Source organism: Hippocampus comes, unplaced genomic scaffold (genome assembly GCF_001891065.2).
Source record: "Hippocampus comes isolate QL1 unplaced genomic scaffold, H_comes_QL1_v1.1 scaffold82, whole genome shotgun sequence".
Classification (NCBI taxonomy): domain Eukaryota; kingdom Metazoa; phylum Chordata; class Actinopteri; order Syngnathiformes; family Syngnathidae; genus Hippocampus; species Hippocampus comes.
Genome location: NW_017805135.1, coordinates 1878726 through 1898251, shown reverse-complemented (window position 1 = coordinate 1898251; position 19526 = coordinate 1878726). Strand labels below are relative to the sequence as shown.

The 19526-nt window shown below is 43.6% G+C and overlaps 1 protein-coding gene across 1 annotated transcript in view; it reads right to left on the bottom strand.

Moving 5' to 3' along the window:
- Positions 1-19526, bottom strand: part of nkd1 (NKD inhibitor of WNT signaling pathway 1) — a 30190-nt gene that overhangs the window by 8113 nt on the left and 2551 nt on the right. The window contains exon 4 of the mRNA XM_019866784.1: positions 1693-1744. Within this exon, the coding sequence (XP_019722343.1) occupies positions 1693-1744 (52 nt within the window). The remainder of the gene's footprint in view (positions 1-1692; positions 1745-19526) is intronic.

Sequence of the window (19526 nt, the reverse complement as noted above, 5' to 3'; positions counted from 1 at the left end):
GAGGCCGGAAATGAAAGGCGACATCCTGGGGAACTTTTTTTTTTTCTGGATATTGAGAGAGGAGGCGGCTCCTGCTGTTTGATCGTGCGTGCGAGGGGCAAATCTGTTCGGCAGCAGGCTCAATATGGCGGTGAGATAGCTAATGAAACGCCGGGAGGAGAAACAGTAATGCAGGATCACTGAACTCCCCCAGTCCCCCCCTTTAGAAGTCCACAAGCCAAGAAGCCGCCGTGGGATTGGCTCTGAGGGGCACGGCGAGGGCAATCCGTGGCTCGCAGTTTGGGAGCGCTGCCACGTTCGAGCTCATCCAGCTTGGCTACTGTATTACACGTATCTGCTGCCTCCTGCCCTTCCAAGGCTAAATGCATGGGCGATGAGTAGGATGACTCTGCCTTTGTGGGCAGAAGAAGTCACATTTTATTCATCAGGTGATCAAGGGAGTTAATCCTGCTCTTTTTTTTTTCATGTAGGTTTTTATTAGCGTCTGAGTGTAATTGGTGGCCAAAAGTAAGCAACAAAGCATCGTTTGTTTGGGGTTACTTCTCAACTGGCTTTAAATGAAGCTCAACGCATTTTTATTATCCAAAACAGTTCTGAGGTGTCTTAACTCATTGGCTGTCAGTCGTTTTCAAAGTTTTACTGCATTTGGACTGATCGGGAAAGCGCTTTCTTACAGCTGCAGCATATTGTTTTATATTATCTTTCAAGAAGCACAGAATATTGTGGTCTTTGACAATAAAAAAAACTACCTACCAAAAGAAAGGGTCGACTTTTTTTATCACTTGGAAAAAAGTTTCTTTTTCTTTCTGTTCTTTCACAGTCGGTCACTGTTCACTGTTGGTTTAACCAAAAACGCCAGTTGTTGTATCAGCTAGCTAGTGCTAAGCTAACCTGCCATCTCCTGTCTGGCACTGAAGGCGCCCAAACCCTCTCCGTATGCTGATATGACGTGTGAGAGGCGAACAGTGAGGTAACAAAGACAGCGGTGTTAATATAGTCCCTAGCTGGGCTTTATTGACTAAATTCTTAATAGTCTAATTTAATGTTCATTAGCCGGTTAAATATTCCTGCTTCCGAGCGGTATGCACAAAGATAGCACACTTTCACGCATGTTTACTCCCCACGTACATATGCCACACTGGAAAGTGAGAGTTGCCACTCAAATATTCCTCTGTGACAATACACAGGACAATTAGTTATAACCCATTCTCACGCAAATCCAAAAATTCAGATTTGGCGTTTGTGTTTAATGGTCAGTTTGCATCTTAATTCAAGTCACCACCGATTCATGCACAGCCATATTAGATACCCTTTAAAATCAACTGGATTTTTGGTGAAATTATGGATAATAGTGCCTGAAGGTGTGCAAACCTTGGCAATTTTCCATCAGCTTTTTGCATTCTGCGTGGGGGTCGGAAGCTCTCATTTAAGTCCCACTTTGAACAGGGAAGGAGAGGCTTCCAAATCCGAGGATCATGTCACACTAGTGGGGAGTCTTTGCATTGGGGGAGGGGTAAAAGTAAAGGGGACCTCGTCAGCACACAGTTGGGGCTTTAGAGTTATGGGGTGGACCTGGGGGAGGGAACACCCTAGCAAAAAGAGGGATGCCAGCCCAATATATGGTATTTTCTTCATCTTTAAAATCAATGATGGAATAAAAAGCAGTGTAGCATGCATTGCTTGATGGCTTACCTTCTAAGCGGTAGTGCTCATCACCAATCTGCTGAGCTTCATTTATGGAGCCCTGGAAAAGAGAGAAAGAAAGAAAAATAAACATGTGTTGTCAAGTATATCAGCGAGTCTCTCATTCTGGCACATATAAACAAACAGTGCAAATCCACAGCAGGGCATTCTTACCCAGAGTGGCATCCCAGCATCTAACCACGGGCAGTCAGATGGACATACACAAACAAAGTTTGACATCAGCATGGGAGGATAATTGTAGGGTCAGAAACGCGCTACACTAGACTGGCAGTCAGGCTGAAGCTACTGCACATCGAGGGCGAACACAACTATTTCAGTGGTGTCCTAGAACCCCCTTTTCAGCCAGCTCAGATTGTTGCTATGCGGAGCTTTGAAGGGGCACAAAATCCCTCGGTTTCACGATGTGGCTCAGATATCCACGGGGTTGTCATCCATCCAAAAAGCCATCGCTCACTGTTTGACAAGATCCTTGACAAGCACGCAGCCACTGACATGAAAACAGAGACCATCTTTCCATGAAGAGGGACAGTACACAGAATGCCTACACGTTTGAGATTTCAAAATTCCATACCTATTCCAGACCATAATTTCCAGACTTCTCGGTAAAAAAATAATTTGTTTGATATGCGCCAGTTGTGAGAGACTCGACCCATTATGAGTTATGTCAACGATCAAACAACAAAAGACACGTATATGCCAGGGTTAATGCCTGACGAGGTGTGCAATTATCAGGCATTAATATACACAGTTTTGCTCATGATAATTTTAGCGATAGCCAAGTGACGCTGTTTGAGACATCACAGTCATTTTAAGGAGTCCACTTTGAGCAAACTTCAGAATTCTTGGCCTGTATGAGTTTATTTGTGGATAATAGTAATAATAATAATAGCTGAAATTTGTCAGCTATTCAAACGAGAGGTTTGACCAGATTTTCGTTCGGCAGTATAACACAAAAACATTGCTTAAAGAGGCCATTTTTTAAAACCACACAAAAACCTAAATTTCTCCAAAACCCTTCATTCAATTTTCAAAAACCTGGCGCTTTGTGTTCAGATTGAAGTGACCGCTCCAACCACACTCAGCAATTTGACAGATTTGCATTTCTGGGAAATCCTGTCACATTGCTACTTACATTATTTTTAGCAATTGCGAGTGAAACAAAAGCACATCAACTTTGACTAAAAATGTTCTCTTGGCCCCGCCAAAACAATACTACAAGGTTTACCAACTAGTGTGAGTGGGAGTCAAAGGTGCGCCACATTGAATTGTTCAGTCATCCACGGAGGTGGAAGCTCACAAATGTGTGAGCCTACCCTCCATGAGATACTGCTGGTCATAGTGCGGCCCCATGGGTGATCTCCCAGGAAGAAAATGCAACGACCTGCAGTACTTTGTGGAAATTTGAGAAAAAAAAAAAGTTGAAGTGCAAAATAATAGAGGTTCAGCTGTTACTGTTTAGCATGACACAATGAAGTTGGCCCCATACGATACCGGGTATCGGTAGTGGCCCAGCTCTATTTTGGAATAAATACTTTGTAGATTTAAGTAAACGGCGGCTTTTAAAGATATTCACGTCAAAAAATGTAACAGAAAGTTTTCAATCTTACGTTTAGTTCCCCTTGAAGCAGACTTATGTAAACAGAAAGTGAAAACATGTTTTAATTAACCATTTCGATAGACAGCGAGACATCAAAATCGTCTGAGTATTTGGACTTCAGACAGCTATAAAATTGATACTGAATCACAAATGAAAAACAATCCACTATATTTTGTCCCAGGCAGTCCTTAATAACTGTGGATTACATTTCAGGAAAGCATGTCTTAAAGCACTCCATCACCACCCGATTGCTTGTTTTCCTTTTAAACTTCACCACTTTCTCAAATAATTAACTGACTTACATGTCATTTTTGTCTTGCATCAAAGACAAACATGACTCCAAGGTCAACATTCCACTAATGCCTTTAATCCATAAATACACAAAGATCAGGCCCCTTGGATGTTTTCTTTGATTTTTTTGATGATGAATGGTACAAAATTATTGCAGGGCAAGACAACAGCATGACAAACAGGAGAACCAGGAATGTGCTAATTGGTTGTTGTCTGCAGTGATGGATGGAAACCATTTTATTAAGTATGCTCGGGTGACCACTGGAATTGTTCTGGTCAGTGTGAAAATGGGAAATATCACAGGCCTTTGGTCACTTTTACACACAACCATGCACACACGCACGTACATCTGAGCCTTCTCATGTCCTTCAATGTTGATGGCTAAGAGAAGACTACGGAGAGGAAATAAAAGTACACTTGCCAACTGATGACCCCCCACCAAAAAAGTCATATATCTATACAGTCAAACCTCAGTTTTCGAACGTCTCGGTTCTCGACCAATTCGGTTTTTGACCAAAAATTTTGAGTTTTTTATGCCTCGGCTGATGAACAAATTTCGGTTCTCGAAAAAACTGAGCGCACTTGAATGCACCACTTGACTCCTCTCGCCTTCCTTACACGAGGAAATGACGCTTCCTCGGGTAGACGAGGAAGTGACGCTTCCTCGTGTCGCTTTCCATTGTGAGCAGACGCGTTCAATAAACTTTTTTTTTTATAAAAGAGCGTGGTTTCGATTTTCGAACAATTTCGGTTTTCAAACAGCCTTCTGGAGCGGATTGTGGACGAAAACCACACACACACACACACACACACACACACACACACACACACACACACACACACACACACACACACACACACACACACTGTATATGCAATATGGTGCAAGATTCTGGTCATAATCCAACACTTCAACAACAGCGCTCGCATCCAACAAAACCGTTTTCCAGACATTGTGTTTGAATGGACATAAAAGTGTTCGGTTTTCAACAGCAGCCATGTCCGTCAGAGTTACTTTGGGATTGTGCGGCCTCTCCCCCTTGGGTGTTTTAAACTTGTTCAAACTGCTTCAGCACAAAATGATTTATGGGCAACTGTAACATAGAAGCTTGTGTGCATGCCTTTCTTCAATATGCCTTGCTGGTCTGGGTTGTTTGGCTTGGCAAACCTCATCAGGTGGGCAAGTAATGAACTTGAAGGTGCCAAAGAACCATTAGCACATTGATAAACACAAGAAAAGATGCAAGCAGCTATGAATGAGATATGAGTCTTACGTCAAGTCATCATATTTTGCTGCCACACTCTACCCATTCATACACGGTGTTCCAAATTATTATGCAAATAATGTTTTTCCTTTCTTCCTAAAATGACTAAATGACCCGAAAACGACCACATACCAAATAGGCTGCATTCTTGTGTCTTTTTCGGCATGATTTCTTCAGACATTTTTGTGACTACATTCATGACAGGGATGCGTACCAAATTTTTCATCCCAAAAGGAAACTCGCTTGGGCAGCTGATTTTCAAAAAAAATGTACATTGGACTGTTGAGACATGCCAACCAAACTTAAATTTTCATCAAAACGACCACGTCTGGACAATTTCTTAAGTTTTTGAGGATGGGAAATCCCTAACAAAATAATGATTTAGGTGGCCTATGAATAACTGTTAACCACGCTCAATTGTCAGTCCAAGTGCTTGGGTTAAATCATCTTCATGTTCAGTTTGCTTCTGGTATTTCATATTTAGCATCTCTTGGTACTTCATTACGATGTTTGTTTATTTTTCTGCTTTAAGAGAGGAGTAGTTAGAGAAATTTAAAGGCCTTTGTGACCAGAAAGTGGCCTCTGGCACCATACTAAGTTTGGCACTGCCGACATGGACTTACTGTCTTTTTTTTTTTTCTGCCAGTGTTTGAGAGCAAAAGGCTACATTAAATTATACCTACTATGTATTTCAATGTGATTGTGGGAAAGTCCCACAAGGCCTCTTTGGTCTGCTCGCTTTCTGCCTCGGTGAGCCGCCACACAAGCTGACAATTTATGCGGCCGACGACAGCTCCCCCTGAACGAGAGCCAGGGCCCCGGTCGAAGGAGGCCGCTGGAGCTGCGGCGACGGCGGCTACTGGCGCTCCATCAAAACCCGGACAAAATCTCATTAAGGCTGTGACTGGGTGAGGCTGTGGCTCCTCACCCAGCGCAAGGAAACGCCTTCAGAAATGCGTTTTTGTTTTGTTTTTTGTGTCACGGTGCCAAAATAATGTGGGGAACCGCAACGATAGATGGTGACTCAGTGGAGCGCACGCCACAGCCAAGGCCGAACTGTTCAGTGTTTCCCCATTAGCAGAATGAGTTCTGGTTCCAAGAGAATGCCAACCAGATGACTTGAGGGTGATGGATGCTTAAAGACCAGGCCAAGTGAAGTGAAGTTTATTTGTCCCTTAATCACCAGAGTCTCAAAGGGCTTCACGGGCCCATAGCTGACCGACATCTCCTGATCAAAAACCTCCCGTTGCCAAAATGTTTGTTTTTAGCTTAATACTTTACTTTTCATTGTGGGGAGCAAAAAACATAACCTCATGATCTTAGAGATTGCTTGCAGGGGAAGCTATCTTGATTCACTGTTTCACCAGACACAAAACAATAATGACTTTTGAAATTAAACAATGTAAACCGATGCCATAATGACCCAAGCGGTCAAACTAAACTACTGGTCTGACACCTTTATCCAGAGATTCAAAATGGCTTCTTTTTCAGCTCATGCATCACCTCGTGGGAAATTTTTATTTTTGTAGAATCCAATAACTGTTTCACTAGTTATTGTTTTAGTATGACAGCAGTCTATGAGGGCATTTTTATGGCAAGATTTACTTTTCAATGGTTCGACAAATAGTTGGGTCTCTGAAGTGCTGCCCCACCCATCAAGTGTGAAATTAACTCAAAGTACATCTACTGTTACATGCTTTTTTTTCTGAAACTGTCTGTGAGCAAGCCGTTCTCCATTTCCCCCTGGAACATAACAATGAGGAGGATTCAGCCAGACTTGGGCCAAAATGCGCACAATCACTGCCGAGATCCATCCCGCTGTTCTGCCAAACGTGCCATCAAGATGACAAGAGGCAACCAGAGAAGCCTTTGCGGTTGAGAAGCTCACATTTTACCCTCGTTTGACATGGTAACAGGTGGCCAAACGTGGGGCAGAATGAGAGCTGGCTCCCTTGCATGGAGCAGCCTCTAAATAGGGCCCGATTTCAGCAGGACTAGAAATACTATGTATAAAGTATACTAAAATTCTTGGTTCTTGGGAGTCTTTTGAGCAAAGCATGTCAGAGATATGCTGTTAAAACACTTGGGAACTCTTTTGAAAAAGTGCATAATGTCTCCTACGGCTTGAGTGGATGAGGACCGAGCCCTGCTGCGTAAAGGGAAAAACCGGCAGTGACAGACACCCCCCAAAATGTTTATAATTACCTATATTAATTGCTTAAGCTGTAAATAAACAAAATTCTAACAATAATAAACAAATATTGTGCGAGAGGTGAATAGGTCAGTATTTCAGTGAGGATAGAGTCCACAGAAAAAAAAAAGTGAATTGTATTAAAGAATAGTGGACCGCCTATGAGTCTCTGATGAAGAAAGCAGCTATGCGGCATTGAAAAAGTGGACAAAGCTCTCGTCCAGCTGCAAAACCAAAGTAAAAAAGCAATGTGAAAGCTGCCAATTAGCGTCAAGGTGTAGCATTACTGAAAGGAAAAAAAAAAAAAGAACAAAAAAAAAACTTTCAGAGAGGAAATGCCTCTCCCCTCCCACCATCCCCGGGTGTAAGTCGAAGCGCTTTCAAAAGGCCAAGAACCCAAAACAGCGCCCATGCTCCCAATTTACATCGTGAAAACAAAAACAAACCAGCGTCATTAAACACCGCAGGGTCTTTGGCTTTTCCCAACCCCGGAGCGCTCTTGAGATGGAGCCAAGATAGAGGGTGTTGATATGAGCCAGAGCAGTCCGACTTGGCCCTTCAAAGGGGTTCCGTTTTCCGCACATGAAATAACGATCTCAGATAAACACGTTGCAAAGCAAAGCTGACGCAAACGGCGCGCGCGGGCAGGGAAGACTGATCGTTATGGCAAATAAATGTCTCCGTGTTGCTCCGCAGTCCGAAAGATAAATCTGTAACTGATGCTTAATATTGTATGCTGCACCGGTTTCAGGAGACAACAGGGATACTAGCTTAAAAAAAAAAAGAAGATGCATAAAGGCAGTGCCAAGTCCAAGTTTTTTTTTTTTTTTTTTTAATGCATTTGATAAGAAGGTCTTTGAAGTCAAGGTAATTTCCGCAACACCACCATTTGCCTGGTAGATGTGTCATTTTTACACACCTCACCTATTTTATGGCCACTGCTGCCTGTCACTCGTCGGTGAAGGGCAAAACAAAGCACGACATGCTGCAGAAGTGCTGTGGAAGGACCACCCAAAGTCTCAAAGGGGCTCGACTGACATCTTGATTAAAATGCTCACAAGGAAATTGTTTTGTCCCAGATAAGCCCATTAGACCCTCATTTTTTTTGCCTAATTCCTTGTTCAGGAGGTCATCGAAGTTACAAAACCGCCTGCAATGAACCAGGTCATGCAGCCGCGGAAGATGATATGCACACAAAAAAAACGAAATGTAAAAAAAAAAAAAAAAAAGAAAAAAGTAATGAAATGAGGACTGTGGAGGGTCTTCAAATGGAATTTTTAACACCTTCAAAACAATTTCCAAGATTTGTGATGTAAAACTTGAGGTTCTATTTGTTTTTTATTCACGGGAAATGATTTACAAATACTATATGTAACATATTCAATACTTTGATATTTTAAATGGAAAAGCGACACGCCATATTCACTGAAAATCACAGATGCAACCCCCTACATTGAAAATGAGTGCACATGCACTCGTACATTACTCGTTCACATCAATCTTGCAAGCTTTAAATGTATAGAAATTACAGTATGTATTGTATGCAGTGTCTGTGTGTTGCACATGCAAGTGCTTTTAAGAGGCGGGGCTTGGTAGAGGTAAGGTGGCGGGTGACATCGCTGAGTGTGTGCGAGTGTTTGAAGGTGAGCGGCGCCTACAGCAGCTCTGGTGTGAGTGTGCTTGTGTGTTTTGTTGCACAGTAGTTGACTCTCAGCGTCAGGTCAAAAAATCATGCGCTCAATGCAGCAACACTGACACGATAACTCATTTAAAATGATTTTTTTAACCGTTCAGAACAGTTCCCCGGTGTCTTAATAACATGTCTATGACATGCTTTAATCAAATATGCCAAGGGTATAATAATTCAAGGCTCACTTTACACAGTTTTTTTTTCCAGACTCTCTGAACTCTCGTGTCTTATGCAAATGAGGCACTCTTTATCATTCCCCCTTCTACTATGAGGCCAATGCTGAGTGCGGCTAGCGTTACCATGACGAGCTGGGGACAGACAACATTTGCGTATGTGCTGCTGAGCAGACGACAGCGCTGCTAACCCCATTAGCAAACGCTAAACTGTGCCAACACTGCTTAGCTTTTGGCTTCGAAATGATCACGCTTCCAAATCCTGGCCGTCGCTTGAAAATAGGGGCTCTTCCCCCGGCCTAACTTCCAAGTCATAAGTGGAGAAACTGAGTGTGGGGGCGGGAGTGCCATTTGGCTATCCGAGACAGACACCTTCTCTCGGGCAGACTTCTCGGCCCCACGCTTGACATCCTTTCAGTCACGCCACACCCGCCCTCTTCCTGCTCTCCGGGAAGCAAATTATAGCCGCGGAGTCGGCGTCCGTTGGCAAGCAAGCGAGCAGTTCTCAAGAAGCAGCACTGTGATTACAGCGTGCACGCTCGGTGACACCGGAAGCTGGGCATGCCAGAAGGATTCCCATCGCGATGCAGGTTGGTTGGTAAGATTCTCCACACCGAACCATGTATGGAGGAAACATTGTTTGGGTTCAGCACATTTGTGTGTATGTTTACATTATGGACTTATTCATATACTGTATACTAATCCTCAATGAGCAGCCGAAGGAAGAACGTATGAAATAAGTGTCTCAAAAAAAGCAAGACGAATGCCAGTAAATCCTTTGATTCGTGCTGAACTTGCAATGTTCCCTGAACTGCGACGCTTGATAATCTGAACTCTTGTGGGTTACGCTAACATCTCCCTTGACGTCATTCTTAAAAGCCAGCGAATAAGCAAAACAAGTTCATAGTACCTTTGATTCTTGCTGAGCGGAAGTCCTGTAAGAAGGTTAGATATAATATGGCATTACGGCAGTTAGTTTTTGGGGCAGTAAAAAAAAAAAACATTTTTTTTTAATCCATACATGGGTTAACGCTTCATTTTTTTTTTTTTTGCTGAACTGTTATCTTTCTTGTAGGTTACACTGATGTCTCATGTGACATGCATGTCAATCGTTCATATTTTGGAATATGTTTCGCAGTAATGCAGTCAAAAGCTAAAGACAACTGGATGCGAGTTCATCCTTAGATTCTTGCTGAACTGAACTCATGTGAGTTATGCTAACTTGACATCAGGCCCATTTTTTTCAGACTAAGTGTCGCCATAAAGGCATACGACGAAAAAGCAAGCGAACGGCAGCAGATCCTGTGAGTTATCCTCATGTCTCACGTGACAGTGCTGAAACGTGATCCGTCTGTTTAAAAAGCTGCCACTAAAAATGCACAAAAAAGCCAAAGAAATAGACAAAAAGTGAAGTGTTGCGAGAACGCTAATGTATCACCTGTTTGACACTGGTCCTTCTTTTGTGTCTCCAAAGTGTCTACAAAAACTCCCAAGAAAAAGCAACCATTCCTTCGATGCTCACAAACCTGAGATCTCCGTGTGGATTATTAGTGGGGCTAAATGGACCTCATTTCAGCTCCTCTCAAACATGCTGATCCACAATAATCTCCCGCCCACTCCCCCTTTTTGGTATTTCATGTGTGAAGTTGGCTAACACTTTATTGACCCATTTAGAAAACTGCGACACCTGCAAAGATAAGCTTTTATACTTTTTCTTTTCCAAGTCAGCGATCCCCTGGGGGTTGTGAACCCCACCTGTTAGCACAAGGTAGGTTATTAGCGCTTGAAAAACATACAGGCACCGCAATTAACATCTATCACACTGTTTATCAAAGCACTACCACGGCACGGGGGAGGTGCGGGTTGATACAATACGTCAAGATCAAGAGTTGAACCGTACGATTGCCCCTGCAGCAAATTTAGATGAACCACAACCCTCCTTTCATGCACAAGACAGAGTAACAGAAGCACCTTTCAGAGTGCATAAAAACGTCTGTATAAACAGTAACGAGCACTCAGCAGAATTCCCTGTCTTGATGTTCGGGTGACTGTGGCATTTTTTTTTAGAATATGTAAATCACTTGTCAGTTATGGGTTCATTTTTAATTAGCTGAATTATTTTGTACGGATTAAGGGTATTATTTCTTACTAGTGTGTGGTGCAGCTCGTAAAAAAAAAAAAAAAAAAAAAAAGTAATTTTTCGGACTAAATATTCTGCACCAAACCTTTTCTTTCCCTCAGAGGCAACTCATCGAGGCAGCAAACAATGTGATTCTGCATGGCGCGGTAAGCTAAGACTGTGGCATAGCGAGGCGTCAGACTGTCGCTTGGCCCTGAGCTACAGGTGCCCGGCGCCTGCCAAAAGTGACAAATTATTAAATTGCTGCACGCTGAATATTCAAAGTAAAGCAGACTTCCAAAAGAATGATGAAAAGAAAAAAACAGAATGGGGAGGGCAAAATGACACGTCTCATTTCCACAAGCTTGTTTGGATGCGCTTGGATTTCGTCGGGTGTCCTTAAAAGGAAGTGAGTCATCTCTGGAACCGTCCTGCTGTGAGGCGCCACGCTTTCACGTGTCACATTCGCTAATGGAAAGCAGGATGGATTATAAAAGCCCAGACGACTCTGTGGCAGCCTCTCTGATTTTTAAGCATCCCAGGGCGTGCTTAGAAAGGTCTGGAGGGTCCTCACAATTAGTTACTCATCTGACGCTGCCAGTTGAGTGTCGCGGCGAGGAAGTCTTACCGTAAGGGCGCTGCGGAAGTGAATTCAACCTTTCAGCGCACCAGACGGATGAAAGGAAACACTTGGCTGTGTCAAAGTCACAGGATTTCCTCTTGAAAGGCTTACTTATCCATCACAAGACAGACGGCTCCCCTTTCAAATCAGTCCTAGTTTTTTTCCTCGAGTGTCACGGTTTAACTACACATTAGGGATGAGGAAAATTAATTAATCGTCAAGACGGTGCAGAGGCGGCATAGTGGCTCGTTAGCACATCCGCCTCACAGTGAAGAGGTGCAGGGTTCGATTCCGGCTCCGGCGTTCCTGTGTGGAGTTTGCATGCTCCTCACGCTCCGGGTATCAGATGTCTTCAGATCAGAATCAGGTCTCTTTCCAAATAAAGAATATGATACGCGCTTGATATGTGTCAATAAAATTGCAACACAAACTCGTAGATTGGATCTATGTCGTCAATGCAGCTTGACATCATTGAAATACACCGATTGGATGCCAAAGCAACACCAATAAAAGTTTAAAAAAAACATAAAACTTAACTACAGTGAAAGCATAAACAGTTAAACATACAAACTATACTACAGGAGTTTGTCAATGATTAAATAAGTGAAATAATTGCAGACAGCAGCTGGTGTAAAAATGTGAAGGGTATCGTTTGAAACGAAGTGGGGAATAAAACAACTGAGGCCATCTAAATACTCACTTGCCTGGTCGTAATACCGTCTTCCAACAAATGTTTAAACGGTAACGGTACAGTGCCATCATGCGTCATGGTCTTGTGATGTGATTTGTGTACTACAAACATCTAGTTCTATGATGAATAAAGTTCTGGTCAGCACATAATTGTTGTCCGTACATTATTGGACATAATAATCTGGCGACGAATCTTCACTTTGCATCACCATCATTCAACTGTTCCACTGTAAATATATAATGAAATCAGATTCCTTCACAGCAACATGTGATCTGATGCGATAAAATGTGTTAAATGATAACCATGATTTACTACCAGCTCGTCTTATCTAAACTCACATTTCCCACACCTTGTAAACCTCTCAAGTGTTCATGTTCAACAAATCACTGCACACTTGGCCAAAGACTTTTTCCCCCCCCTCCAGCGTCCACAATCATGTTGCATGTAACACTTCCTGCCAGCCGCCACCTCTATAAACATCCTTCACATCTGACCTTTTAACGGTGCACCTAAAATCTCTAATTACAAAGACAGCACGAGGAAGGCGAGTAAACGCCGTGTTAGAAATAGACACTGAAACTACTGTACGCAAGCGTGGCCATTTACGAGTGGCGCGTTTCTATTTCTAGCCAGCCTGGAATTAATGGCTTGCCTGTATAATGAACTTGGAGCACTACGCATGACTGAAAGATGCAACATGTCATTAAATCACGCATGCATGTTTTTATGAGTTCCAAACATGAACTTTAAAAAAAAAAAAAAAAATGCTTGGTCGATCATAACACGACAAGAAACAAGGCCACGTGACCCTTGCCATGACAAAGGGGGTGAGAGGCCCCAGTCGTGCAAGTTCAATATACTTGTAGATATGTTTTTGCCTTTACTCTGGCTGGCTATCTGACTTAACTACGCACGACAATGCATTGTAGTCACGTGTATTCTGCAGCTTCAGGGATAACCGTCTGCTGTTTCCCCGTTCTTGCAGTTGTTTTTAATGAGAAAAAAAAATTACTGATTTGTTTGAGTCAGCAACTGTCAATTTTAAAACTCAACTGTGGGTGTTGACTTTGTTGTCTGTACTATATTGTGTAATACAGGGTATAATTATACGCTAACTTTAGTGCTAACTATACTGTGTAAAATTGTGACTCAAGACACAACCGCTCTGAAATGAATTTGAGCTTGTTTTCCCTCTTTCTTTCAAATACACTGTGTGTTTATACAAGACAAAGAGTCATGCTCCAACAGTAAAATTAACATGGACTAAAAATCATGCCTGACTTAACTTTTCATGTCATTTGAAGGCACTGAACACACCGGGTTTGCTTTTCAAATATCCGGAGGGTATGACTGGTTGTTGCCATTTTCTAATTTGGTCGACAGCGTCAATTGCCCCAAAAATTCAGCCAGGCAGCACATGTGAAAAAGAAAAATTTTAGCAATTCCACAACCATTCTAAAAGCTCTCAAGACAAGAACGAGACAACCATGTATGAGCTCTTGATTTCCTCTTGAGAAGTTTGCTGTAGAAAGACGTAGAAGATGACGTCAGCGATGGTTACTTGGGGTCAATGTCCTTTGAGTGAAACCCTTCAATGACATCTTGCGTAGAAGGGGGTGAATTCAAAGTTTTTCATGTGCGTACACTGGGTGAGGGTCCTCCCTGGGCACCCGCGGAGCATAAACACTCGAGCAGAAGATGGGCTGTTTGTCTTTTCTCACCTCCCAAAAACATTCCTCTACGGCACACAATCCTTCCAGGGCGGCACAGGAAGAGCCGAGGAGCCCCTTTGGAGGCAGCAGTCACAATGCTCTCCCGACTGTTTACCTTCACCCGCTTCCTTGATTCTATTGACCTCGGGTGGCCTTTTAGCCTCCGTTACCGGCGCTCTCCCACACGTGGAGGATAAACACTCCAGCTGAGCTTACGAAACCTGCAGAGTGCATGCACGGAGCCGCCCACATGCCTTTAAGCACAGGGTTTCATCAACTGCGCTGCTTTTCTGAGAGTTTTGTGTGTCTGAGACAGGGGTTCGAGAGTGCAACCAAACTGGTCGCTTTTATGACTAGTTTTTCAGTGTGTCCAAGGAAAAATTTCCAGGTTGTGCAACAACTCTGTCAGGATGCTGAAGAAAGTGGGTGGCTTTAAAAATTTGCAATAAAAGCGTTTCTGATATTTTGGGTGGTGGCAAACCTGTTGGGATGTCTAATGCAATCCGTATCTTAAAATGTTTCCAATACACACTTTTTAGACTACTTTGAGGTTTATGTGTGTGTGACAAGAGGTTCACTAACTCTGTTGGGATGTTGACTGGGGTGGTGTGACTTCATAAATCTGAAATAAAGGCTCTTTATTAGGGCTCTCCGCGATCGCTGTCAAAATGTCGAATGGGGGCGTGCAGTTAAATAAATTGGCAGGGATAAAAGCTTTTCGAATTATTTTTTTCGGGGTAGTCCGTCAACGCTGTGGGCTAATGAGCATTAAATTGCAAACCTACCGGCTCACTTGTTTTCCAGATTTGGTCATGTGACGTTACTATTATAATACTGATCTTGTCCTATTTGAGTGAAATTATTCAGCATTATACATTATGGGCCAGAGCGTAATCCGCAAGGCGGGTAGGGAGGGAGTGGGGTGGTGGGGGGGTACGAGAGAAAACACGATAAACAAACAAGGGAGAATTATTCCGGGTCTAAACACTTAAACAGCCACTTGAGCACTGCCTTTTAAGTGGGTGATTAAAACGTGCGCCGAGCGCACACACATCAGGCTCAGAGGAGCTCGGCAGCGGCGCAACCACGAGAAAGGAACTCAACCTCCAGTTTGCCACCCTACCCCCACCTCTACCCGAAATGAACAGCACTGTAAACAGGAAGTACTTTCATTTTATCCTAAAGTTCAGGTGGTATGTGTTTAAGGGCCGAAAAACAGCCAAAGAAGTCTTATTACAGGCCGATAGGCGCTGTCCACATTGCCAAGTGTATATTTTGGAGGGGGCGGGGCTGCGGGAGGACAATCTTAGTTGCTAATCCCCAGAGATTCCACACACATTCCGCGAAGAAGACTTTGATCTCTGGAGTGCATCCGGATATCCGATTGCAGACAGGACATGCACACATCCACGCAGCACATGCAATATTATTAACATACGGCATATGCAGAGAGAAATAACGTTATTATCCACGAGATATGATGAGGTTTATCTTAAGGATATATTTGAAGCCCCATCCGAGATGGATTTTATTGTGCCACTTTGCTGTTGACTGAAAATGACACCACAGTTGCACAGGGCTGAGGAAACGACTAATCACGGCTCGCCTGTTTTATGCCTTTGGTCATGCGATATACACAAGATGAGCCCTGAGGCACTGTGATGTCATTTTCAGTCGACAGCAAGTGGCAAAATGGCCGCCCCCTGAGATGGATACAAACAGTACATCTCTATTAATTTAGCACTTTCACAACAGTTTTGTTTTCCCCGGATGAGAAAAGTGAGGCGTTCATTTGTCTTTGTGGATGAAATGCACCCGGTGACTAATTGGGGCATGACATCATACACAGAAAAACAAGCATTAAGACTCACATTAACACCTATGGACAATGTAGACGCCAGCCTTGCACAAAGGTATGTTTTGGGAATTTGGGTGCAAGCCGAAGTAGCCTGAGAAAACCCATGCAATTACAGGAAGAGCAAACTGAGATCAAAACCCCAAGCCTCAGAACTGTGAGAACTGTGAGGCAGACATTCTAACCACTAGCTCACCATGGTACCCTGCTATAATTCCTTCAAATCAATAATTTCAAGGAATTCTCTCTCGAGAGTGGAGGTAAAACAGTTATTTTCACACTTTGCACCACCAAATGTGGCATTAAAGCAACCAGCACGTCGCCCCCGGCAACATCATTTCCACGCCATCCTCTCATGGGAACACTTCTTTAAAAATCACATAGCCCCCGCTACGGCCAGGTGCTACCCCTCAACCCCCAAACTCCTTCCCGAACGCCTGAAGCTTTTCTTTCCTTTAGAATGTGCCTCCAAATTTGCACCCCCCCCACACACACACCCCCACCCTCCTTGCAGCCACTTCAAAGAGCAAACAACAGGCCCCCGTCCCATGGGATCACTGAGGGGGTAAAGCCTGCTGGGAGTCGACCATACGTCACACAAGAGGCCAGTTGGTGGTGGTGGGAGAAGGGCGAAGGGGCGGGGGTTACAAAAGCACACAAAAAGAAGGAGAAGATGAGGAGGTGTGAAAACTGCTTTCAGCATCCAGACGAAGGCCCTCGCTTTGTGGCATTGAAAAACACAGCCAAAGCATAACCTGTCTTACCGCGCTTGGAGGAGAGGGAATGCATCTGAAATGGGCCTGCTTGCTTCCCAAAAACAGTTTACTTCACCAATAAAAAAAAAAAAAAAAAAGAAAAAGGAAAAATCAGTCGGCAACATGGATCGAGTTTTGTGGTCACTCACTTAGGAGAATTCTTTCATCAAAGAATCAAAGATTCCACATGAGACCATTTGCAAATGTGAAACCAACGTGGAAAAATGGAGGGGGGGGGGTGGTTGTCCCTTAATGTTTTGAAAAGTTTCTTGTATGGTCGACAATGTCGGCGAGATAATCCCCCGTCGGCTTGACAGTGAACAGCAGCGTGATGGCAGATTCAAGCAGAGGTCCGACAGGCAGGCGAGCCTCCTTGTAGGGTTCACGCAAGAAAAATCAGCGTGGTATCATTTGCGAATAGTTTACTGTAAACATATAAACGTATAAATATTTGTAAATAATAAGTGTTCACCTGTAACGATAAAGATCTTAGGGAATAACTCCCATTTGTATTTTTTCGGGTAGAGAACATCCGATATTATGTAAGGCGCAGCAAGTGTAATTGGCTCGCGCTCTCGCCACACATTTCCTCTGTAAACAAACACAGCGCAGCTCAACCTATGGCTAGTGGACATCATGGCTCGCAGCACACTTTGTGAAGTACCTCAATAGGCGCACTTATAGGAATAGAACTTGGTCCTGAACCAAGGACCGTCTATATTCACTTATTGACACTGCCCATGGTGGGAAACACAAGTTGGATTAGCACTTGCCGATCTGAACCATACCGAACTTTAATGCTTGGCGGAAAGACATCTTTTAAAAATGGAAAGAGGCTGTCTGTACTTATAATACAAGTGGAGCCTTGACTATCAATGGGAACACCTCCCCGCAAGGGCCCCCTTTCAAATGGCGTCTCGTTTCATCCGGCAACACAAGGCCACCGGGTAAACGCACCAAACAGATGGAGTCTGCGAGGGCAGAAGGGAGCACCAGTTGGGAGGTGGAAAGGGGGATTTTAAAGGCAAAGGGGACTTGGGGGAGGGGGTTGGTGACTGGCTTGATTTTGATTTTTTTTTCTTTTTGCAGGAATATGAAAGACAAATGCTTCAAAAGTAAGTGGCACACGATTATCATCAATATTTGAAATGAGGGTGTGCTGTTTAATGCCCACACGAGGACCGACATAATGCACGTGGCTATTTACAGGGAGGGCTCCACGACAGGCTGCGCACGGGGGTATCACATGACCCCAATGTCATAAGTCAAGACCCACCTGCCAACACCACTCAGTCACTGTCGCGCCACCGCCACAGAGCGCATGGCTGCCAATGAGTCTAACGAAAGCTTGTGATACAAAAATATATATATATGTATGAATATTTTTTATACACTCACACACTCACACACACACACATAGATGTGTATTGGGGCGGCCGAGTGGCCCGGTGGTTAGCGCGTCGACCTCACAGTGCAGAGGTACCGGGTTCAATTCCAGCTCCGGCCTCCCTGTGTAGAGTTTGCATGTTCTCCCCGGGCCTGCGTGGGTTTTCTCCGGGTAATCCGGTTTCCTCCCACATTTCAAAAACATACACGGCAGGCTGATTGAACACTCCAAATTGTCCCTAGGTGTCAGTGTGGGCGCGGATGGTTGTTCGTGTCTGTTTGCCCTGCGATTGGCTGGTAAACGGTTCAGGGTGTCCCCCGCCTACTGCCCAAAGACAGCTGGGATAGGCTCCGGCATCCCCCGCGACCCTTGTGAGGATAAAGTGGATCAGAAAATGGATGGATATTAAACAATACCAATGCTGATCAATTTGTCTGTTTTGTTTCTTTTTGTTATATGATGTTTCCCCACCTATTCACAGTTTACCACATTTACACTTGCTTGTGGAGGCTCTCAGTCGTACAGGAAAGTTCCATCGTAGAAAGGGTTCCGTCCCACAGGTACAGATGACGACTGACGGAACCCTTTCTACGACACATTTACACTTAAAACAATTAATCGAGGAAATAAAAAACTTCTTTAATAACTTGCAGGTGTTTATAATTCAAAGCAAGACTGTCTCTCTACCGGTGGTATGAGGGCCCATTGATCGAACAAATAAGGCCTCGACACCTGTTTCACAAAGTTCAAGGGATAGGTCTGAAACGCATCAAAAAAACGTCTCAAGGACCCATGCTCAGCGTCAAAAACATGTTTAAGGACACATAAAGCCATGTCTGATTGAGATTTGCTGTTGACCAGTGTTAGTAAATTTCACTTACGGTATTTTGGACCTTTAAACTTTGTCATTCTGACTATCGGTTTATGATGGAGTTCCGCAAGTACGGCGGTAACTGAGAGCGCCTTCTTGTGACTATGTATTCTTAAGCCCTAAGGCAAAATAGCTCATTGCGGGTAATTTATAATCTCAAAACCAAATATGTTAGTGCCGCCATAAATCGTGGACCCGCATCTATCCAAATACTTGATTCCTAGACTAACAATCCAGCATTCTTAACTACAGTGTCAACAACCCCGATAACGAAGCGGCATCCAAAGACGACCGTAACAAAACACGTCAGAGGACTTTAGACTCGCCGGATTAGCTTGTCTTCTCGCCAACACATAAACGCTCTTATCGCAAGAGCTAATTTTTAGAGCGTGATGCTTGGAAAAAAAAAAAAAAAAAAAAGAAATTTTGTGACCTTTACGAACCACGGCGTGTCTCCTAAGGTTTGGATTCCTCCTTATGGACAGAATAAAGCTGTTCTTGCAAGCTGCATTCAGCAAAAAGACAAGTGTGGGTGGTGGATGAACTCTATTCTCCTTTTCCTTCACAACGACGAACAATTTTCAACGTTTGAGAACGACACCG